The 24,926-nt window shown below is 33.2% G+C and overlaps 2 protein-coding genes across 12 annotated transcripts; one reads left to right on the forward strand and one right to left on the reverse strand.

Annotated features, from left to right (window-relative positions):
• The first annotated feature begins 12,789 nt into the window (after window positions 1-12,789).
• On the forward strand, window positions 12,790-18,951 carry LOC140984870 (uncharacterized). Of its 2 annotated transcripts, none has more exons than XM_073452543.1 (5): window positions 12,790-13,131; window positions 13,937-14,221; window positions 17,765-17,920; window positions 18,028-18,380; window positions 18,794-18,951. In XM_073452543.1, exons 1-4 carry the CDS (start codon window positions 12,853-12,855, stop codon window positions 18,364-18,366), a joined length of 1,059 nt encoding a protein of 352 aa, XP_073308644.1. In that variant the 5' UTR covers window positions 12,790-12,852; the 3' UTR covers window positions 18,367-18,380; window positions 18,794-18,951. The 2 variants fall into 2 exon arrangements, with proteins under 2 accessions (XP_073308644.1, XP_073308643.1); XM_073452542.1 differs by lacking the exon at window positions 18,794-18,951 and adding an exon at window positions 18,597-18,792.
• A 361-nt stretch (window positions 18,952-19,312) lies between these two features.
• LOC140984714 (pentatricopeptide repeat-containing protein At1g73400, mitochondrial-like) lies at window positions 19,313-24,507 on the reverse strand. 10 transcript variants are annotated; one of them, XM_073452277.1, is made up of 3 exons: window positions 21,640-24,507; window positions 20,844-21,392; window positions 19,313-20,220 (listed from the first exon to the last, which is right to left on the reverse strand). In XM_073452277.1, the coding sequence occupies exon 1, from the start codon at window positions 24,115-24,117 to the stop codon at window positions 22,357-22,359; it is 1,761 nt and encodes a 586-aa protein (XP_073308378.1). In that variant the 5' UTR covers window positions 24,118-24,507; the 3' UTR covers window positions 19,313-20,220; window positions 20,844-21,392; window positions 21,640-22,356. The 10 variants fall into 10 exon arrangements, with proteins under 10 accessions (XP_073308378.1, XP_073308371.1, XP_073308380.1 ...); XM_073452279.1 differs by having other exon boundaries at window positions 19,314-20,220; window positions 22,041-24,507; XM_073452278.1 differs by having other exon boundaries at window positions 19,314-20,220; window positions 22,036-24,507.
• Window positions 24,508-24,926: the final 419 nt, after the last annotated feature.

Consider the following 24,926-nt stretch of genomic DNA (forward strand, 5'->3'; position numbering starts at 1 on the left):
ATTAGAAATTAAAAGAAGACATAAATGTTAAGGATAACCAAACATATAGATGAGCAAACTAATCCGGAGGAAGCGTGAGGAAATACGTGAGGAATAAGAGCAAGAGAACGAACGGGTGGTGGGCCGAACGCTCGATCTTGAGGGGCGAGCGTTGGCGCGTTGTATGAGAGTGCTCGCTGGGCGAGCGTGGCGGCTGGACGAGGCTGGGTAGAAGATGGAGGCGAGGCTTGTGGATGGGCGAGGGCTGTGCTTGCGGGGCGAGAGTTGTACGGGCGTGAGGGCTTGGCGAGGTCGATCTGGGCGAAGACTTGTAAGGAGCGAGGCCGGCAAGGGTTAGTGGTGGGGCAAGGCTGGTGTTGACGAGGGTGGCGAGGGCGTGCGTGTGACGGGCGAAAAAGCTAGAAGAGGGCGAGGGCGAAGGCGAGAGATGGCGGAGGGGCGAGGCTGGTGAGTAGGCGAGACGAGGGGGCAATGATGCAGGAGAGATGGGCGAGGCGAGCGTGGGCGAAGAAGGGCTGGCGAGGGTGGCTAGTGCGTGGGCGTGACGGGCGGAGAAGTTAGGTGAGGGCGACAGCTGGCGGAGGGGCGAGGCTGAGGAGTAGGTGAGACGAGGGGGCGAGGGTGCAGGAGAGATGGGCGAGGCGAGCGCGGGTGAGAGGAAGGGCTGACAAGGGCGTAGGCTAGAATGTGCGGGCGTGTGGGGCAAGTGGCGGCGCGCGAGGAAGAAGGAGAGATGGGCGAGGCTGGGCGCGAGATGTTGGCGAGTCAAGGAGATGGGCCAAGGGGCGAGCGGGAGGCAAGGTGAGGATGCACATTGAGGCGAGGGCGCTATGGCTGGGCGAGAACGATGTGGTGGTAGGGTGGGCATCATAGGGGCGCACGAGGAAGAAGGAGAGATGGGTGAGGCGTAGGCGAGGTGCTGTTCGGAGGGGGCGAGGTGAAGCGTTGACCGTGCTAGAGTGAAGCTGCGAGAGGCTACAAGCGACGTCGGCCGATCTAGGGTTAACGCGCAGATGTGGCGTAAGTGAGGGAAAGCTGGTGAATGAAGCAGGGAGTTTTTTGTGTGTGGGAAAAATGGGAATGAACGGATGAATGATCTCTATTTATTGGGGAGGCCCAGGTCAGTTCTTGCTCTTCAGATGGGGAATTTGATTTAATTTGTTTCCAAATTCTTGGAGACTGACGAGCAACATGGAGAAAATGCACAATGCACATGTTGCAAACCGAGGAAAACACGATTAATCGAACTTCGAACCTGCGATTCAGTTCGACTCGAGAGGAGGAGACTGGTGATGCCCCATGGATGAGCCTACTAGGGTTAGGCTCAAACTAGATTTGAGACTCCTGGCCCATCCCCAGCTAAGGTGGAAGGCACATCGTGGGCCTAGGTATTCTACTATAAATACCAGGTTTGAGCATTCAATCGATACATTCACTATATTATTTTTCAGCAGCACCCTTAGCTGCTCTTCGCTTATATCCTCAGTCTCTGACTTGAACGTCGGAGGGGCTATGCCATGACACCCTCCTGGCATCCTTCTAACGGTTTTCTTCGTGATTTCAGGCTCAGAGCAAATTCGAAGCCTGCGTTTGGATTAATGTCACTTGCTGGAATCGGGCCCTAAATTTCAGTGAGTATCACATAGTTTTGCCTAATATCCCAATATACACGAATTCCATTTACTGATTTTCTCCTCTCAATTATCTTACCTAAATTCTGGAATTTACAGTACAAAACTCTCAAATTTCCTGATACAATAGCAATTGTTGAACCCAAGGATATTTGTATCTTACGGTAAAACCAAAAATAAAAATATAGTTGATTAAATCTTATATTTAATATTTATATCCTTCGTGTTTCACGACATACGCTTATAACACCTATAATACAATTGTAATTCCCTATAATCCATTGTGATACCCAAAAATTAATAATTTGACAAATCTCACTTTCTCATCAAAAATCGCTAATACTAATATTTCTCGTTCCTCCTAGGACATCCTCATACTTACATATCTGCCTAATTTCCTCAACTGCGATTCTTTATGTAACCCTTAATTGGTAATTTACTTGCTGACCACATTCAAATAGACCCATTTATTTTTCTGAAAAATTGTAATCTAAATCCCAAAGTTCTCGAATTATTCGATTAGGCCTAACTTATCGCATTCCTAGCTCCTCAAACTATCGAATTTAATGCAAAACGGCTCCCATAGATTTTGAAAATTGCTAAAATGACCCCAAAATTCTCCTAAAATTTGCAATCAAGACCCAAAAATCATCGAATTCTCCAATTTAGCCCAAAAATCATCGAATTTTCCGAAAACTTGCAATTAAGTTCTTCAATGTCTTATAATTCAGTCCCTAAGTTCATGATTCCTAAAAATTCAATACATAACTATCAAGTTCGAAATTATGTTCCTACACAATGTAGAATTCGAAACAAGTAGTCCTAAATCACCAAGTTCAATTCGCCTCAACTTAGTCTTAGATAGTGCAAAACTCGAGATGTGCAAAACCAAATTCTCCTCACGTCTCGGGGCATAACTGTACACACCGTCCAAACCACGTAACCAACATGCATTTAATTTTAAAAATATCATGCACCTAACCTCTATATCATGCATCATGAAAGCATTTAAAATTTTAAAGCAGTAAAAACTCATATACTTGAGACGTGACTTCTTGAGCTTCTCAGGGTGACAATAACACAATCTTTTGGGTAAAACCTTCGCTTTGATACCAATTGAAACGTCCACTACTTTTTTTACTTTAAAATCCTACTAATTTTTTCATACATATTTTCGAAATTCATCATTTAAAATAACTTAACATTTCAATAAATCAAAATAATTTAACATTTAAAATCTCAAGTGCATAAAACTCTCTAAATCTCAATTAACAAAATTCAACTCCAATTTTTTAACATGATCATACTAACTTCAAAACAAAGCATAAAAAAATCTCTAATTAAATCATTAACAAATCTTTTAAAACTTTAACTATTTAGCTAACGCGGAAAATAAAGGTCCTTCGAGAGTGTACTGTCGGACTCGATCCACTCAAACGTCAGCGCCTCCCTCAATATCATCATCACCTGCAACATTCAAACATAGTGAATCTAATGACTCAGCACGTCCTAAGCATGAGTAACAAATAATAAATATACAATCACATGTATTAAAATCATACTTTTATTTAAAATAAGCTTGTAATAAAAAATGTATCATATATCGTAAATCGTAAAATCGTAAAGTTGTCAATCATTTATCATTTTGGGTGAAGTTTGATCCTTGAAAGTTACTAACATTTATCCTCTGGTGGACTGATCAGTCTTAGCTCACCGTTGCAAATGGGACGGACACTAGACACCGATGTAAAATGGAAATACAATCGTTGGGCTCCCTCTGGGGCCTTCTCCCCTAAACGAGCTCCCTCTAAGGCCTTTTCCCTCACGATTTTCCCAAAAATCATATATCATATCCTTTTTGTCACAGTCAATTCACATCCTTCAAAATATTTTTCTTTTTCTTTTTAATCATAAAATATCATGTCCTTGTCCACATTCGAAAAATAGCATTTTAACAGTAAATATTGCACAGCTTTATCATCAATAATAAAATTACATATTTTCATCATAAACATTTTAAAATATCATTTAGCATGTATTATGATTTTTCGGGGCACTGTCAAGCCTTTCGTACTACCCGGGTCGCAAAATGACAATTTTACCCTTGGACTCAAAAATTCCCGATTTTTGCTTTTTCTTACTTTTAATGACTCGAGCCTATCCCAAATCATCGTATAAGTTTAAATTTGTCCTCTAATATTGTTCTTAGATGTAAATCCGAGCCTTTCAATTTAATAACTTAATGACTAAACCATGAGCGTTTTTAACCTGAATAAATTCAAAAATTAATATTTTCTTTCCAAATTTTAAACATAAACTTTTCATCCCTAAACTTAACATGACACCTTAAAATATACCCATAAACATTTCTTAGACGTAAAATTAAGCTCCTCAACTAATTTCCCAATTTGTTTTAAAACTTAATCGTACGCCCCAGTTTTAATCCGAATCGACTCAAAACTTAACCAAACTTTAACCATAGTTTATTAACACCTAACTATACCTTATGCAACCCAAATCAAACCATTTAAGACCCTCGGAATATCTTAGAATGCCTACTGAATTTTCTGCAAAATTGATCAAACCCTAGCCCAAGCCAACTTTCGATCCATCGAGCCTAGCCCTTAATCATCATGTCCAGACCCTATGTACCCATTCTAGGACCTAGAGTGAACCCTTAGAACTCTACTGGACCAGCCTCTACAGCCCTAGCACTTGCAACCTTAAACTCGCACCCCTACAAGCCTTAAGCGACCCAAAGCGATGTGCAACCTTTATCCTCTCTTTCCAGCCCTTGCACAGCCCATCTAGGACCAGACCCTATTAGGACCCATGAACATGTACCTACAACAGCTAATAGCCTGCTTCTTCCTAGGACAAAAAACGCAAACCCTAATTCCTAAAAAAACCCAATTTTCGTTCAGCTCTTGCATCCATATTATCCAGCCCTTAAACATTCATCTATGGACCCTTAAAAACGTTGAAAATCATCCCTTCCCATAGCCATATCATGGCAGCCCCTTTGTGCATCATAAGCATGAGTTTCAATACATGAAAATCAAAGTTTTAAGATGTACAAGCCATAAAAACGAAAATAAAAGGAGGGTTTCATATTTTTCATGCAAACATGATTAAACACACATAATATGATTTGAATGGTGCAAAAAGAAAGTTTAGAAACGTGCCTTTGCGTTTAAAACGTTCGGAATACGAATACCGAAGCGATGAAATTCGGTGACGAACGGAGAGCGATTTCTATTTTTTCTACCATTTTTCTTGTCAAAACCCTACCAAAAACCCACCTTAGGATGCAAGGGAGTCAAATGATCGTTGTTGGAAGGAAGAACGAGGAAGAAAGTCAAAGAACGATTGAGAAAAAAATTCGAAATTTCCTTGACTTGCAAAAGAAAATAGCCGTTGTTCCTTCCTCCACTTTTACGTGAATGTGTGTGTGCGTGTAGGTGTGTTTTTAGGTATAGGTTTAATTAAAAAAACAAAAAAGCTTTTTATGTGTTTAACTAATGTGCTTATTTATTAAAAAAAATAAAAACTTCTTAATCACTTAGTTAATGGACCTTATTAACCCTAAGTTTTAAATAATTAATTATTCTCATTAAGATTAATAAAATCATTAGGTCTCTAATTAAAAGATTTTAAAATACTTATTTCCAAAAAAATCTCTTATAAAATACATAAAATTCCTTACTCCCACTAATTAATTTAAACTTGAACTTAAAAATACAATAATTCTTAAAATATTAAAAATAAATATTTTCTTAACTAAAAATAAAAATTTAGCTTTTAAATCTTTAACACATCAATCGCCTCCGGTCCTCTGTTCCGACCCACCATCGATATTCGTCTGAAAATATTTAAATAATAAAATCAAACAAAATTAAACAATTAATCATTTAGTCAATCAAAATATATCATTCATGCATCTAAAATCATTTAATTAAAATATTTTAACAATTTAATAATTTGCATGCATGCGGTTTACGTGAACTGATTTTCGGACGTTACAATAATATTTTTATCAATTGGTATGTTTATATTTTTATTTTTATAGATTATTTCAATTATAAAAATTTAATAAATTACCAAAAGCATACATTTGCGAAAATAAAATCTGTATTCAAATCAGTTTTTTATTAGCAAAAGATATTGCTAGCCAATTAATAATCGGTTTACCTTTTATTTATCAAATATATCCTTTAAAACATGTTGATGAAACAGGTATTACAGGAACCTATCAAGGTAATCCTATTTTTTTTAAGTTTATAACTAAACCTGTTCATAGAATTCTTAATGAATTACAAGAAATGATTGATAGAAAAACTTTTCAGATCAATTGTTTAAAAGAAGAAGTTAAAATATTAACTATAGATGATAAATTAAAAAAAAATCCTAAATTACAAGAAAAAATTCAATTTATTTATAATAAATTTTCATTAGAAATATGTAATGATATTTCAAATGCTTTTTGGAATAGAAAGAAACATATAATTTCTCTTCCATATGAAGAAAATTTTAAGGAAATAAATATTCCTACCAAGGCTCGTCCTTGTTAAATGAATTCTGAATATTTAGAATTGTGTAAAAAAAAGAAATTCATTCTTTATTAGAAAAATGTTTAATAACAACTTCTCAATCTTCTTGGCCTTGTACTGCTTTCTATGTCTCAATCTCCTTGGTCTTGTACTGCTTTCTATGTAAATAAACATTCTGAGCAGGAAATAGGTGTTCCCAGATTAGTAATAAACTATAAACCCTTAAATAAGATTTTAAAATGAATTAGGCATCCTATTCCTAATAAAAAAGATTTATTAGATAGACTAATTAATGCAATCATATTTTCTAAATTTGTTTTAAAATCAGGATTTTGGCAGATTCAAATACAAGAATCTGATAGATATAAAACTGCTTTTAATGTTCCTATAGGACATTATGAATGGACAGTAATGTCATTTGGACTAAAAAATGCTCATTCAGAATTTCAACAAATCATGAATGATATTTTTTATCAGTATAACAGTTTTATAATTGTTTATATTGATGATATTTTGGTGTTTTCTAATGATATTGAAAGTCATTTTAAACATTTAGAAATGTTTAAAAATATTTTAATACAAAATGGTCTTGTTATTTCAAAATCTAAAATGATTTTATTTCAGACTAATATTAGATTCTTAGGTCATAATATTGAAAAAGGAAAAATTATTCTTATTCAAAGAAGTATAAAATTTGGTTCTAAATTCCCTGATATAATTACTGATAAAATTCAGTTACAAAGATTTTTATGAAGTTTAAATTATATTTCTCCCTATATTAAAAATTTGACTCAAGATTCTGCTATCTTATATGATAGATTAAAGAAAAACCCTTTACCCTGGACAGATAAGCATACTAAAGCTGTTCAGAATATTAAAGAAAAAGTTAGAAATCTCCCTTGTTTAATGTTAGCTAATCCTTTATGAGATGAAATTGTAGAAACAGATGCTTCTGATATAGGTTTTAGTGGAATCCTAAAACAAAAAGATCCTCAAATTAAACAAGAATATCTTATTAGATTTTATTCTGGGAAATGGAATAATGCCCAGAAAAATTATTCTACAGTGGCAAAAAAAATATTAGCTATTGTCAGATGTATTTTAAAATTTCAATATGATTTATATAATCAAAAGTTTATTATAAAAACTGATTGCAAATCTGCAAAATTTATGTTTAAAAAAGATTTTAAACATGATGTGTCTAAACAAATGTTTGCAAGATGGCAGGCTTATTTAGCCCCTTTTGATTTTGACATTATTTATAAGAAAGGTGAAGATAATCACTTACCGTATTTTTTAACTCGTGAATATTTATCTTAATGTCTTTATTTACAGATATGTATTCTCAAGGTAGAGGAGAGTCCTCTTATAGAGGGCGAGGTGGTAGGGGAAAACCCCCTAATATAATAGCACAGCATGGCAAACAGAAGCTGATAGCCCAGAACTTATCTAGTTCATCCAGTAAAACTGAGCAGAATAATGAGTTATACAATGATTTCAAGAATTTTTGAAACAAAAGCAGAAAACTAATACAGATTCTCAATCTTTAGCATCATATGCTAATATCATGAAAGAAGATGCTAATGATTCAGCTCTATATACATAGACAAAACATCGTGAATTAATTCTTCTTATAGAAGAAAAAGATATTCAATGGGAGAAGACTCCGTGGACTATCATGGAGAGATATTTAACAAATACATCATATGTATTTGGTTCTTATAAACAAAGAGGATTTTATGAAAATCTTATTTTATCAACAAAAAGTGTTGATATAGCTCACTTTTTCAGTAATACTCAACAAAAAGGAAGTTATAACTTTTCCAAGTTCATTATCAAAAAGATCATATCCATTAAAGAATGGNCTCAACAAAAAGGAAGTTATAACTTTTTCAAGTTCATTATCAAAAAGATCATATCCATTAAAGAATGAGGTATATCTCCATTGGTTGAAAATGAATTTTATTCTGATACTCATAAAATGAGTTTCAAATTTAATTTTTGAAATTATGTAGAGAGTTTTAATAAGACTCTATTTTATGAAAATGAGAAAAAGAAACATACATGGTTTCTGAAAATTTGTGAAAATGTTTTTCATTATCCTGTTCCAAATTGATTCTTTATATGATGGATGATTTTTGGTCCATCAGCAAAAATTTTGTCTGAGGTTTTTATAAAACCAATGAACAATTGGTTAAATGTTTCTCCAAGTATTAAAAAATCTTTTTCTGAACATTGGATTGACGACAAGACTTTATGTCTGTTCTTTATGGAATTTGGAATTCCATGGATCTAGAAATGGCAGCCAGAATTTGGTTATACTGATGAAGGTATCCCTTGCCTATGGAAAGTTAGCTCTATACATAAGCATTCTGTGAGCAGTATTATAAATCTGCTTATTACTAAAACCATCAATATTCCATTTATAAATACTTTTCCCATTATAACTATTAGAAAATATATATTCTTGTTCTTCTGTAAGAACATCCATGGGAGTTGGTCTATCTTAATAATATTTATTTTGGGTAGGTCTATCTGCCCATTTAATTTTATTAATTTTTTCATCAGAAATATTATTATTTTCAAACTCTTCATTAAGAGTATGTATATTAAGATTTTTAAATTTTTCTTCTAATAATTTTTCTATATCAGAAACAGAAGACTTAAATTTAAAATCTTTAATATCTTGAGGGAATTGAATACAAGAACTGGCAATAGAAACAATATTAGTTTCTGGTTCTTGTATATGAACATCTGGTTTAATTTGATTAATAGCTATGACTATCTTATCTATTCTATTTTTTAGAGAATTTATTTCTTATCCTATTATAGTTAAATATAAATTTGTATAATTCTGGTTTTCAATTATCTGGTTAATATATTTAACAGTTATCTGTAACATTTCATTTTCAAATAGTTTTGAAAAAGCAGTAAATTTTAAAATTTTATTATTTTTTTCTATAAGAAAAGGTTGCTGAGGAGGATAAACTGATTTTTGAATCAATTCAGAAGAAAGTTTATAATTTCTTTCTAGAACAGAAATATAATCAATAATAAAAGTTTTAAAAAACCAAGGAACAAAATATATTAATTTGTTTTGATTTTCACAGAATTTATAAAATTCTGAAACAATATATTTAAATTTTTTTCAGAGAAACTTTTAAAATCCCCATCTCTGACAGATTGCCATTTGGGTAGATACAATTCTGCATTGATCTTCGCTCTAGCACGAGATCCTTTAGTAAAATCGATTTTTGGGTTTTTATCCATTAAATACTAAAAAATTCATTTCTGAAACTTTATCAGTTTCTTTAACTTTTTGAAAATTACTTTTACGAACAATATTATTTTGATTTATAATTAAATCATCTACTATATCTTGTACAGAAGATTCTTCTTCTCTTATCTGAGAAGTAGAAGCTCTAGAAGTCTGTGGAATATCCACCATATAATCTAGAGGTGAAATAAAAGAATGACTAGATCTTGATCTAGCATAAACAGAATAGGGTAATAATCTTCTTTGTTCATTATTAAACTGTATTTGAACAGATCCTTCATTATTTTGAATAACTTGGTGTAAATATCTATTTATTATAGGATTTTTAGGAACAGCTTGTTCAATTCTCCAATTTTCTGGAAATTCAATTTCTTCCCATTTTATAGATCTACGAGTTGTAATATTAGATCTATTAAAATTAGTTTCTATAAGAATAGTTTCATTTAATTTCTTATCAATTCTTTTACACATAGGATTTAGTGTAAATAATGGTTTATAATAAATACGATAACAGATACATATAACTTCTGTACCAGGAGTATAATTATAACCATGAGTTTTAACATTTAATGTTAAAGAATCTAATATATTAATATCAGACAGAGATAGAGATAAATTTGGATAAACATCAAAATATGCTGGACAATGAGCCAGACTAGATTGAATTATTCCCATAAGGGATTGTTTCCAATTTAAATTTCTAACATCTCTTAAAGCTACTATAAAGCTTTCTGGTAAACCTTCTAAAATTAAAGGTCTAAAAGCAATTTGTATTAAACCTATATGAATAAATCTGTAATTTTTCCTATAAAGTAAAATATCTTTATTATTCAATAGTCTAATAACCATCTCTTCATTATGAAGATGTACTGATGATTCTGTAGTTTTTACTACTTGTTTAAAACCAATTTTCTCAAATGTTCCTAATTTATAGATCATTTTAGATTCTATTTTAGGAATAGTTCATTTATTTAATAAGTCTAAATTCTCAGGTAAATCATATTCTTCATTTAAACTGTTTTGAACAGTTTCTTTCATACCGAATATATTCATTTGAATAAAAAGTGTTAAATCATCAACCAAAACTATTTCCATGGCTCTGATACCATCTGAGGCTTGGAATACAATTGAATATGATACGTGGCATTGTTTTACCAAATGTTTCATTAGTGGCTTTCGCACACATGAAGATTATTGGTTTCCAGCCTATATACCATATTCAAATTGCTGAACTAATATAAGGAGGTATTTAATTTCCAGAATAAGAATGAATATAAAGTTCATATATAACAATTTTACAAAACATAAAAAGGATTACAAAAGATATACCAGAGAAATTAAACAACAGAGGATTTATCGAGGACAATTTCAGAAACATAAATTCATAAAAATCACCCATAAACGTCTTAATCGTCATTTTTCGGCTAAACAGGCTGAAGGACTACAACATGAATTTATGCCTCCTAATTAACTTTGAACCGTGTGTTTACTATTTCCTGGTTCATCTTTAAACCTTATGTTTAACCATTAACCCTTATATTTCATCAAACTCTAAAATTCAAATAAATCTTTTGTCATTTCAATATAATTCCAATTTACAAATAAATAAAGATCATGGTTTAGTAATGGGATGATTTAACATAAATATTTTAGCCTGTCATTCAGGCTAATATACCAAAATATAAAAATTAAAACTGTAAATAAAAATAGAAAATAAAACAAGAAATAAACTTACAACCGTTGTTATCAGAACTTCAAACTTTTATTGATTACTTCAGAAGAGTTTTTATGAGAGAGAGAATGTGTAGTTTTATGAAAATACTTAGTAGTAATTAATCTTTCCTGTATTACATTTAAATCTGCATCATTATCTATCATGGCAATGAAATTCTTTTTATAAGAATTATCTATTAACAAAGTAATATTTGTATATCATTTTTGAGATATGATCATATTTAAAACAGATAAATGATTATTTTCAGAAAATGAAATATTTTCACTGCTGTCATTATCTACTTTGTTATTCTCAATAACTGAGATACGATAACTTAGATGATTATTATTATGATGTAAAATTTTTATTTGTTCTTTAAGATTATTAATCTCTGTAACTAAATCTTCTATAGTAATAGGATTTTGTTTATTATATTTTTGTTGTAAAAGATTTTTTTACTTCTTTCATAGTATAAGATTGTTCTTGTTTAACAAGAATGTTATTGTTACTACTTGTTGAAGCAATATTTTCCATTCGATCAATAATTGTTGATTTTAATATTGATCTTTAATCATTTTAAGGAATTCTAAAATATTATTATTAGTTAAGACATTAATATTTAAATCCCAAAATTGTGACATAAGTTTATAAAACTCATAATTTTTATTATCATTATCACTTAAATGATTGATACAAGATTCCCCTTGTATACAATTATCAGATTCTATATCAGAATTATAAGATTTATTTTCTATTATATCTTCTGAATTATAAAATTCTGAACTAAATTCTGAGCTATTATCAGATTCACTATCTGAATTCTGATTAGAATCCATTATTATTTTATCGATTTATCTTTAATATTTTCATATATGTCTAAATTATTAATTTTGTTTTTAGCCCAACATTGATTAGCATAATTTCCTGGCTTTTTACATTTTCTACAAATAATTAGTTTTTTAACTTTATAATTTTCAGCTTTCCGTAATTCACGATTTTCTTTTCTTTTATTCTTTTTATCTTTTTGTCTATCAGACAAATGTCTTTTTTTCCTATAAGGTCTTTCGTCTTTATCTTTTGTTTCCTTCTTACCTTTATTAGGTAGGTCCATACCAAATTGATCACAAAATTTTCCTAATTGTTTTCTTTCAAGTAAATTTTGTCTCTTAATTTGATTATTTAATTTTAATTCATTACAGAGAGTTAAACCCTTTTGAATCCAAATACTAATTAGTTTACCATAAGTATAATTTTCATAAGGAATATTTATGTCTTCCTTTCTTAATAATTTTTAATATGTACGTTGAATTTAAATAAGTTTTTCTGAATCCGTAAATTTTATTTAAATTTAGTTTATTAATATTTAAATTATTTACTAATTTAAATTTTAATATGTAGGTTGAATTTAAATAAGTTTTTCTGAATCCGTAAATTTTATTTAAATTTAGTTTATTTATATTTAAATTATTTACTAATTTTATTTAAATTTAGTTTATTTATATTTAAATTATTTACTAATTTTAATTATTAATTTTATAAAATAACAATCGCACGAGTGAGACGAGTAATATATTTTAATATATATATTTATCTATCAAAATAAATAAATCTCACTCTTACCATTTCCAAACCCTAAAGCCCTGAGCTCAAGCTTCTGTCTCGTGTTCGCAGCCAACGAAAATGGAGGAGAAGAAAAGATTGATAGCTTTAGGATTCGAGGGCTCAGCCAACAAAATTGCAGTGGGAGCGGTGACGCTGGACGGAACCATTCTCTCAAATCCACGCCACACTTACATCACTCCGCCAGGGCAAGGCTTTCTCCCCAGGGAAACCGCCCAGCACCATCTCCAGCATGTGCTGCCGCTTGTTAAATTGGCTTTGAAGGAGGCGCAGATTACGCCCGATGACATCGACTGCCTCTGCTATACCAAAGGCCCTGGCATGGGAGCCCCACTCCAGGTAACTTTTTGTAATTTTTTTTGCTGGCTGGAACGTTTAGAGTCGGTTTTTATGTAGATAAATCTAGGCTGTACCTAGTGCTATTGAAGTTGCAAAAATGACACCTTTTTTCTGTTTATGTTATGATCCAGTGTGAAACAAACAAAACGACTGGGAAATGGTATACGAAGTATAGTTTTATTGTTTACATTTGATTTTACACAAGTTATGGTGTGCTTTGACCAGATAAAAAGGAAAAATATACTGCCATGTGATTTTCTCTTATCCTTCTCGAAAAGCATCAATTTTTTTCAAACTGATAACTATGATTCTAATTTTGGATGTAAATTTCACTTTCATTAAAGTCAGCCATTTTTTTTATAGGGGAATTGAAATGTTCTATTCTGATAAATTAAATGACGAATAACCCTACAAATTAGAATTTAATTTCAGTTGAACTCCTGGAGAAGAGATTGATAAAGTAATTAATTAAATTGAATTTCCTTGATATGATCAAACTGTCAATGATATGGTGTGTGATTTTGTTATTATTTTTTAAAAAATGTTGTGTGTATGTGTGATGTCAGCAACAAATCGTGATGCACTCTTTGGGTATTATATCATCACAAAAAATGATGTGTCTCGTCGACAAGATTTATATACCGTCCCATAATAATTGTGATATAATTGGAAACATGAAATTTCCGGGTGGGATGTGTGACTGATTGAGCTCATAATTGTTGGATTTTTATACGTGAATTGTGTTAGAAACTTTTTGAATTTATGATAAGAATGAAGCGAAATATGTAGTGCTTCTGCCTTGCAGGTCTCAGCCGTCGTGGTTCGTATCCTGTCACAGATTTGGAAGAAACCAATTGTTGGAGTTAATCATTGTGTAGCACATATTGAAATGGGGAGGATAGTGACCGGGGCTGATGATCCAGTTGTGTTGTATGTCAGTGGGGGAAACACTCAGGTTATTGCATATAGTGAGGGAAGGTACCGAATTTTCGGAGAGACAATAGATATCGCTGTTGGAAATTGCTTGGACAGATTTGCAAGAGTTCTCAAGCTCTCGAATGATCCTAGTCCTGGGTACAACATAGAACAGGTGTGTCTTTGTTTAAAGGCTTTCTTTTTAAAATGTAAAAATTTGAAAAAGAAAAATGACACGGAGTCACGGACTAGGATATGAGAAAGCACCACCCCGGACTCATGAGCCTAAGAGCCCGACCCATTAACACCAAAGTAGGTGCACTTTGTGTTGCCACAACTATAAGGAAATAAAGTTGAACTTTGGCTAAGAGCTATAATTTTTGGCCTAGTGGTAAGCGCTTGATCCTAACCATTGGTATCAGATCGAGGTCATGTGTTCACGTCTCTCAAGAATCATATTTCTGTACTTCTTGAGAGAGGGGAGAATGTTGGGTTAGGCGTGCATGAATGAGAGGAGTACTATAGGTGACCTCTTGGGAAGTTCTCGTGCGTCAAGCTGCTGACGTTGCACTGCTTGATCTGGTTGGCTACATAGGCCGTTAAGAATGACGGCAGATCTTGACTACTTGTGCTGGGACAGGGCCCGCGGTAAGAAAATGGTAAGACTAATCTCTAAGGGATAGGAGACCATATCAACAGATAGACATGTGTCTCCTCGAACTCATGGCCTAGCAGCTTGACCTATTAGCATCCAAGCTGGTGCACTCTACGGTGTAACAAGTATAAGGAAATAAAGTTGCGCCTTGGCTAACAACTATAGTTTTTGGTCTAGTGGTAAGCGTTTGATCTTAATAGTGTAAATGAACTGAATTGAGTCGAATATTAGTAAAAATTTAATATTCGAATTTGGCTCGAATTAAATATATTTGAGTTCGAGCTCGATTTGAAGCTCGAAAACTTTAATTTTTTTTGCTTGAATTCAGCTCTAAATGAAATTCGAGTTCGGCTCGGAATGTTTGAATCTATTCGCGAGCTGTTCGAACTATTGCTTGACGTTAAGATTCGGAATCTAGAAATGTCCAAAAGACTTGAGATGTATATTTATTTAATATTTATTTATATTATTTATATTAATAAAAAATTATGGTTCGCAAGCTGCTAGCAATAATCGAACAAAATAATTTTTGCTTGAGTTTGACTCGAGAAAGGTCTGAGCATATTCGAGTTCGAAAAATTTGAGTATAAATCAAATATTTATCGAGTCAACTCGAAAAAATGCAAACCAGCTCGTTTTGTTAAAATCCCTAATCTGGACCAGCTCATCCAATTTTTTTTAAAAATAATCAGCGTCGATAACCGGCGATATCTAATGCCATTATTTCTTTTAAAATCTGTCCTTGTTGACCCATTAACCAAAATAATTGCAGTTTGCACGAATTTTTTTCACAAGGAATCATATTATTCATGGAAATTATCATGTGAATAATAATAATAATAATAATAATAATAATAATAATAAGATGACAATAACAATGGTAACATGTGAATAATAATAATAATAACGACGACAATAACAATGGTAATATTATTAATACTTATAGTAATTATTATTTGAAATAACGATAATTATAATATAATATTATAATTGTTCGAAATAATAATAATAATAGTTTATTTGACATCAAGGTAAGTTCGGGATATGTACGGGTTTGAGATTCAGTTGTAACAAACTCATCTTTAAGCTTAAAAAAAATAGCAGTACTATCCTGACAATAATATAATAAAATCAACAACTATTGTTATAAGATTTTAACACTTTCAATTACATTACCAGAAAAAAAAAAGACTGACATAATTATTAGAAGTTACCTCAAATGTTTTTATTTGTAACTTGAGAGAGAATTTAGCGTGCAAAAAAATTAAGTTTTGGGGATGGTATAGTTGAATGATTTTGAGTGCGTGAAAAATGTATGCATCTCCACGATTTATAGAAAATTTGTAAAAATCTTTTTTAATGAACCAGCTGTCTCATTTATTTCACATGGATTGTGATAATTTTTTTTGTTGATTAGTTAATAAGGATGGTATAAATAAAAGGGCATCAAATCTGCCTGTTGAACTAGCGAATTAAGAGGCCAACTTTTTTTTCTAAAATATTGGATGTCTGGATTTGCTCATCCGATTTTTAAGCATACATCTGTTTTGCAGAATCCACCAGTTCTAATATTTGTCCATTTCCTACAATTCATTACATTTTGTCTTACTTTTTTAAAAAATAAAAACAAAACCTTATCCACCCCTAAAAGTTGGTTATTGCAACAATGGGTGTTGTAGTGCTTATTTTTTTTTTAATAAATTTCACCAAAATTGAACTCATGCTTTTGCTTAATACATATAGATATCACTGTAGTTGGATTGACATCAGTAGAAGAAATAGGTTGCTCAATGTCACTAACCAGAAATGTCACAAGGATTTATCACTCTTAAGATAATGAGCTGTTGTATTATATGACTTGTCTAACTTTAGCACCTGTGCCCTTCATGATCATATATTGCATAAATGGATACATTTTTCAGTGATGATGCTGAAAAAATGATGGTGAACTTGTGCTTATTCTAGTAGTTGGCCAAAGAGCAGTCTCTGGATTAATGGAAGTCTGTGTTCTAAAAATTGGCCTAGGCGTCGGCCGACTGCACCAAAAAAATGCTAGGCAGCCCTAAGTGGTCGAAAATTACCTTTTTTTGGGATTTTATTTTTTTTTGAAAAGTAGTGTTTTTAATTTAAATTAAGTTCCCAAGAAATGCGATTTTTTGGCTTGCCCCAACACACCAAACTTCATTTTATTGATGTCGTGGAATCCGCCTAGGCGGTTTGGATGCTAGGCTGTGGTATGGTGTCCGACTATCGCCCAATGAATTTTAGAACCTTGATGGAGGCTGCTCATTGTGGTGAATGAACCATTAAAGTAAATTATGAGGAAGATGACTTGATCGATGCCACAATTAGACGTGTTATTTTAATTGAATGTACCATACTGAATTCAGGGTAGCTACGGTCTCTTGTTATAATAGCCGAGGTCTCTTGTTATTAATAGCCCTTCTTTTATGGTGAAGTACGTTTTGAACTTTGGTGCGGCATGTCAGAGAATTAATTAAGGTTCCTGTCAATCTATTCCGAGTAATGATCTGTGTTTGATTTTCTGAAGGGTCAATCTTGAATATGCTTTAATTAAGTGAAATGCTAGCCTCATTTAGGTGTTTTGATACATTCCTACGGCTTGCAGGCAATGTCTCGCAATTAAGATGAAATCTTAATATAAGACTGGTGCCTGAAGTGAAATTTGATAGTTAATATACTTGCTTAGTTTTTCTAGTCTCATTACCCAATGAGTTTCGTAATATAGTTGTCAACTTTTTTTTTCCCCATTTCTCAGCTAAATTAAACGGCTCTAAATTTATAATACTGCTCTGGAATAAATAATCTGCTTTCCACGGTCTAAACTAACTAGCATCAATCTCTCAGAGTAGAAAATACTTTATCTTTTGGATGATTTAAATATTCTGGCTAATTCATTATATATATACACTATATATGTTCATTATATATGGCATATGTACATACATAGACACCACATATATACATTTATATTTATCATTATTGTTGCATGTGACAAGAAATTACTTGTGGATTGGACTGATTTACATGACCTGTTGTCAGCTAGCGAAGAAGGGAGAAAAGTTTATAGACCTTCCATATGTTGTAAAAGGAATGGATGTCTCTTTTAGTGGGATATTGAGTTATATTGAAGCCACTGCTGAAGAAATGCTTAAAAATAACGAATGCACCCCTGCAGATTTGTGTTATTCCCTGCAGGTAATTAATTATTGGGAAATATTTCTCCGGTTCCTAAATCATGTTTCTCTTTACTCGATGTTAAAAAAAGGTGGAAGTTGACAGCTCTGTGATATCTTGAATTATAGGAAGTTTTGTTTGCAATGCTTGTGGAAATCACGGAACGAGCGATGACACATTGTGACAAAATGGATGTACTAATTGTTGGTGGAGTGGGATGTAACGTGAGATTACAAGATATGATGAGAATTATGTGCTCGGAGAGGGGTGGGAAATTATATGCAACTGATGACCGGTATTGTGTTGACAATGGAGCAATGATTGCCTATACCGGTCTCCTTGAATACGCTCATGGTGCAACAACTCCTTTCGAAGAATCAACGTTTACACAGCGTTTCAGAACAGATGATGTATTGGCAATCTGGAGAGGGAAGGAATCTTCCAAAGTAAATGGCCATAAAGTCTAAAGGCATTCGAAAAGGTATTATTCAATACTCGATTCATTGTGGTCCTTTGTTTACTTTTATGAATCTCGTATTTACTATGTGAATTGTGGAGTCCTCCCCAATATCCTGGATCATAATTCCGTTTATCTGAAGCATTCGGTCTGAACTTCCAATCCATACTCAAAGAAAGCTCATGTTTTATATCTAATGTTGAAATTATTCCCGTACATCTATTGTTTTTGCCTTTCCAGAACGAATTGGAGATGCTTTCTATATGATTCACAAGAGATTGGATTTCTTGAATTCAACATCATACTAATGAAAGTGCTTCATTTTGGGATTTTGTCATGTATCACTATGTATTTGCAGTGTTTATTTCTTGTTTATTTAATTCTGGTCGAGGTAATCGATGATATACTTGGCGTGAAATGGTACAATTTATTTTCAGCCGATCCCATGCTTGGATAGAATCTACCACTTGACATGCATCGTTTTCGTCCTTGGAAAGGAGAAAAGACTCCACCTCCTCTGTGATGCATTTACCAGATTTTTTCGAGCTCTCCTATGTAAAACACTTGGTGTAAATAAAGTTGAAGTTACAATTAATTATACTTTCTTATAACGATACAACTTCAAAATCCGACATGAGCACGACGATTAAAGTATAGGGACGAGAACTTTAATAAGAAAAAATAGTTGGAGGGAGGGGCGGTATGGGAATGATAAAAGAAGGACCAGTTGATCTGTAACTAAATATTTTAATAAATATTATCTATTTTTTTATTACAAAAATATGAATAGAATTGTTGTGAATTTTTTTATCTGATTAATAAAATTTTTTAATGAAAGTGTAGTTTTTCAGAATAAATATGTTCATATGTGCAGTACGGTGAAAAAGGCATGTATATTCGCACGCAAAGAGAACATCGATTTTTAGGCAATGGGAACACTTTTTTACAATAAAACAAAAAGAACAAATGTTGACGTTGAATATATATGTATATTGCAACAGAAAACTGTGAGCAAATTTATACATTGAATGGATGAAACCAACTAGTCTTTACATGTAACGCACTCCAGGCAATACTTGTAGAACGAAAAATCTGAGGACATTGAACCCGAAAGAATTATAGAATTGCCAGAGATCAGTGAAACCAAGCAACTGTCATAAAAACACACTTGCAAATGCTTCCTCTTTTTCGCTTTTGCAAATGGAATTGGAAGGCACTCCCCTGATGAACAGAAGGAGAAAGGGATCAGGCAACGATGGAATCTCAAGCTGTCACAGTGAACACATGAATGAGGGCAAGATATCATTCTTCCGATGAAAGCCCAGATTTTATCGGCTTTGACAAGGCAACAATATACAATACAGATCTACTTCCTACATCACAGAAGCTTTAATTAGACCAACAAATTGAGGTTCTTCTCACAACTCATTACTTTGATAAGAATCAAGTGATAACATTCACGGCAGTGATGTCTCGTCCCAAAGTTCCAATTTCTGGATCACAATAAAGAATAGAAAGTGCAGAGATATGTCAACAAATTATATGGCGCACACTCTATTATGACATCAAACTTGTCGTACTTGCTTACCTCAATAGCCCAATAAAAAAAAAAAACATCATGCCATATATCTGGCTGTAACACAGTTAGAAGCCAACATAAATCCATTAGCATTGTAAATCTAAACACTGAGAACATTTGTAATACAATTTGGTAACAGAGTCAAGTAACATACATCCAACTTTTTTCTCGGAGAGTTGGTATTTCTTATATTCATTTTCTTGTAGCATGCATGTAAATATTCGAAACAGTTTATAACATCAAGTAGGTCCTTTGCAACACAACCATCGATGTATAAAATAACTCCTCAAATATGTCCTCCATTTCAACCTTATAGGTGTTATCTATGGTCATGGAACCTCTGTCCTCTAATTTGACCAATTTTTTTTCAATAAACAAAACAGAAATGAGTGGTAAAAGGACACATATAATTTGATTTCAATAAACAAAACATAAATGAGGGGTAAAAGGACACATATAGTTTGATTTAGTCATTTTGAATTCTAATTTTGCCAAAGAAATAGGCATAGACTGGTCTTCTACATCTTTCAATTGATCCTTCAAGTCTATTAGACAGATATCCCCTCCGTACTCGAACTCATTTGTTGTTATCATTTGGTTTCTTTGTTCCCAATTTAATATCAGTGTATCAAAAAACTATGCATTCTACGGTATTGGGAGATGGGTATATAGAAATTCATCACTGCTGCAATAAAGCAACGAAATTTGAACTAGAAATCCAATACAGAGTTGTCAATTATGCACAATGTTGCACAAATAATGCAATTTGCGAAGCATATTTCCTATGCAAACCAAGAAATTCAGCACTACCAAAATGTGCAGGATGGCGCCAAACAAAAAATTCATACTGCAAGAAAGCTCTATTCCTAAAATCAGAAATAATTTTTAGCAAAGGCCGATAATCTAACCTTCTGATTCCAGTGTGCCGGAACCGGAGAATTGTCATCCCAAATCCCATTTGTTTCTAGTAATCCTTGCCCGGTAGGAAAAACATGGGCTTAAATTAGATGCTCCTAAATTCTGACTAATCAAGTTTAGAGCTATTCTGTCTACTCAGATTTCAACTCCAAACTTTCATCACAGTATTCTTCTTTGTTAGACATCTACCCAGAAAAGGAAACAGAAGGTCATTTTTCTTACAAACCTTATTAAATAATGAAAGAAACTTTGAATGATCGTTCAACCTCCAGTTTTTTATATGATTTTTTAATGTATTTTAGAATCAATCATAAACTTTAAGTACTCATCAATGCCAAGAACCAATAAAGCAAGAAAATAATGAAAACCATCAAACCCATTCTTTCTAAAAACAACAGATATATGAAAAATCCCAGATCTTACAGATTCTCAGAGGTCCAGGGTGTCATGGCTGCATTTGTGCCTGTGGTAACCTGACAGAGCTGCCTTCTCAGAATAGGATTCACAAAAGATCTTGACAGGCTTTTCCTGCTCTTCATCTTCAGTTTAGCAAGCACAGATTGAGAAATTAGAATAAGCAGTGAAAGTATTGAATTTCCAAAACATTTTATTCCATGATTTATATTTTCTCTGTATATTTCACCAAGTGTTTTAATTGATCTGAATTTTGGTGTAATATTCGATCTGCAAATGTGAAAAAACTAAAATATATTCTCTTAAAATGGTCATTTATGAAAATGTGTTTCAGAAAATCGAACGAAAGAAAGGGCCAACCAAACAACTTACTAGTTTTCATGAAGTAGGAAACACAAAAACATGACTCAATCACTCAAACAGACAGGTCTCAGTATTCTAGTCAATCTACCATTTCTACAGCCTCTTTAAGTGCTATATAGCACTCTATGAAGGATTTGAACTGTGCAGATGGTCAGCCTTTGCCCAACCTCAGAAGCGATTAATTATGTTTTCCAGAGCCAGAGCTTGCGAAGGAGGGAGAACAAAGGAAGCCAATGATCCCAAATGAAAAATTTCAAATTTTAATAAAAATTCAAGTTTCTACTCTTAAAAACACATTAGAACACCTCATCCAATCCAATTCCTTGGTCTGCCTTACCCCAAGAACTCTCTCCATGAGACAGAATAGTTTTTTTCTAAGATTATGAAGGAAACAAAGAAAGCAACCTGACCACAGATCAGAATCATTTGCTTTTATCTCTTGCAAATAGCATCACCTCTGACAACGAAATTTAGGATTCAAGGGCTCTTCATTGTTCTCAAAGATCAATAATCTTTTTGTGTGCATCTAAATACCCAGAGTCGCTTTAGCTCAGAATACAAGAAATCAAATCAGCGAAAACTCAGGCACATAATTTCAGAGAATTTGTGTCAAGCAAATCTGTTCATCGAGAAACTTGTTTAGAGCCGATGGATTAACGACCGACATTATGTCAGAGAAGAATAGAAACAAACATTTACAACCATTTTGATTAAATGTGACACCACTCAATTGCCTCTCAAGCTCATGCTTTTCCGCTTCTGATTCAAGGCGACTCTACGTGCAATAGCAGGGTTATAGAATTTTCTCATGTGCTCTGACAGTCTATGAATTGACCCAAGATCACCAACTTTAGAGAGCTGCGTCAAGAAGGCATCAAATTTCACATATGGCAACTTCATCCCCATGTTCATAACTTGTTTCAGAAGGAAACTTGCATCTTCAGCATTACCACATCCAAAAAGCCCTTCAATCATCACACAATAAGTATTACTGTCACGTGAACAACCCCTCTCATCCATATCGTCCCAAGCCTCAAAGGCACCATCAGGATCACCGATTCTAAAAAACATTGCAATCAGCATATTATACGTTTGTACACTTGGGATACAACCTGCCTCAATCATTTTAGTAAAAAGTGTAAAAGCCTCATCGCGGTTCTTATTATCGCAGAGAACTTTGAGAAAACAATTGTACGTGACAATATCAGAAGGGTAGCCAGTTCTTCCCATCTCTTCCAAAAATTCATAAGCTGCCTCAATCTTTCCAGCTGAACACATGCCCTCAACGAGTTCTTTGTATGTTGACACATCGGGAAGGTATCCACTCTTTTTCATATCATTTAACATTTTAAAACATTCCTCCATTCTATCATTTTCAGCAAGTGCTATCATCATAATCACATAAGATTTTGCTGTGGGGGAAGATATAGACGAGCACTTGGATTTCATGAACTCCAAAAGCTTGGCAGCTTCAGTCACCATCCCTGCTTTGCAGAATGTGTTGATGGCTGTGTTGTACGTGAAACTTTCAGGTGAATGACCCTTATTAATCATTTCTTGAAGCACATTCATTCCTCTAGCCGGGTTCATAACTCTGCACCACCCGAAAAACAAAATATTGTAAGTGTCGGCATTTGGCTGGATCTTGATCTTCACTCTCTTAAACATCGCCTCCGCATCCTCGACAAGGGAACATTTGCATAAAGAGTCGAGCAGTAGATTAAATGCATTAATCTCTGGTTGTGTTTTCACTCTAATCTTCTTTTTCTGTGCAAACTTTCGAAGATGAGTCAAATGCTTCTCAGCATAGCGCCTCAAAATGGTCAACAACTCCTCAATGGGAACAGATGTCTTTTTGCTTCGTTTCATGTAATATAGAAGATCACAGACGATACGAAACTGCTTGACCTTGTATTTAGTACTAGACAGAATGTCAATCATCTTATTAAATGCTTCAGACTCGTGATTGTAATGTTCTTGATGCGCCGCCCAGTTAAAGAACCTTAATGCTAATTTCTCCTCGAAACGAATTCTGTGCAAGACCTCTACTACCAAAGGGGTTGTCAGTTTTACTGCTAGTTTATCAAGAGCCTCCTCCATTTTATATTCTGGATTCGAGTAATCCAACACTGTTTTGTAAACCTCATCAGCACAATCAACACTATCAATATTGGTTATCTCTTCGAAAACAACTCCTTCCAGTGTACAAAATTTCCGAAGAATCGGAACCAAAACCAATGAACTCGAAAACCTCGGATACTTAACAGCGTTACTTACATACGCAGCTTGCAGAAAATATTGGCTGATGAACACAGTTTGATCCAATGCAGAAAATGGCCGTCCCGAAATGGCATTTTTGCTGAAACAATTGAAGGAAGCCGTGCGAGGTGGTGGGTTAAGATGACATGCGAGCGGTAGCGAACATAAAATGCTCAAGAATCTCTGAGTTGTACACAGAGCACGTGAAACTGAAAGTTGACGCAACATTTCAAGAGAATAACCAGTAACAATTCCTAACGCTTTGAAGTTGAATGTACAATAAAAAAAGGATCTGGTTTATGGTTTGTACTCACAATCACAACCACAATGACAATCACAATGACAATCACAATCACTTGTTTAAGCAATTCGTCGAACAGGTACATCGCATAATAAATTTTCCGCTTACTGAACAAACGATAAGCACCACAATTGAAGCTAGAGTTGAATTGCAAATATCTTCATACCCAAAATTGTAATCCAAATTCCGGCGGCAATAATCATGGTTTTATTGCAGATTCGGGGGACAAAGATTATTTCACAGAACAAAAGATATGGTCTTCCGTTTGATTTTGAACTTGATTAAAAAAAAATGGTAGCAAGTATTCTTCTCCCTTCGATACATTCTTGTTACGTTTACAAAATGTTATCAATATAAATGCTTTTATTTTTGTTTTCTGACATCGCACTACTTTTAATTTTAGGTTGATGTTCTTGATGTAACTCAATAAGATTTTAATTTGACAATATAAATGTCAATACTCCTGAAAAATACTGATATAAAATCCCAAACTTGTCAAATATTCTTGAAAAATATTGATCTAAAATCATAGATATAATAAATATCAATATTTATAAAGTATATTGATATAACAATTGGTAATCTATATAGACCTATCTATGTTCATGAAGAATATTGGATCTGTTATTTAAAATATATAGATTTATTTGTATTTCTGAAAAATATTAGATCTCTAATTTAAGATATAAGATTTATTAATATTAATATTTATCTAATTTGAAATATCTAACAATAT

Source organism: Primulina huaijiensis, chromosome 9 (assembly GCF_012295235.1).
Source record: "Primulina huaijiensis isolate GDHJ02 chromosome 9, ASM1229523v2, whole genome shotgun sequence".
NCBI classification, from domain to species: Eukaryota; Viridiplantae; Streptophyta; class Magnoliopsida; order Lamiales; family Gesneriaceae; genus Primulina; species Primulina huaijiensis.

Bases quoted from the DNA above. Each gene is read 5' to 3' on its own strand.
- LOC140984714 (XM_073452277.1), bottom strand. From the start codon at position 24,117: ATGTTGCGTCAACTTTCAGTTTCACGTGCTCTGTGTACAACTCAGAGA.
- LOC140984870 (XM_073452543.1), top strand. From the start codon at position 12,853: ATGGAGGAGAAGAAAAGATTGATAGCTTTAGGATTCGAGGGCTCAGCC. The intron at 13,132-13,936 runs GTAACTTTTTGT...TCTGCCTTGCAG, and splicing joins GCATGGGAGCCCCACTCCAG to GTCTCAGCCGTCGTGGTTCG. The intron at 14,222-17,764 runs GTGTGTCTTTGT...ACCTGTTGTCAG, and splicing joins CTGGGTACAACATAGAACAG to CTAGCGAAGAAGGGAGAAAA.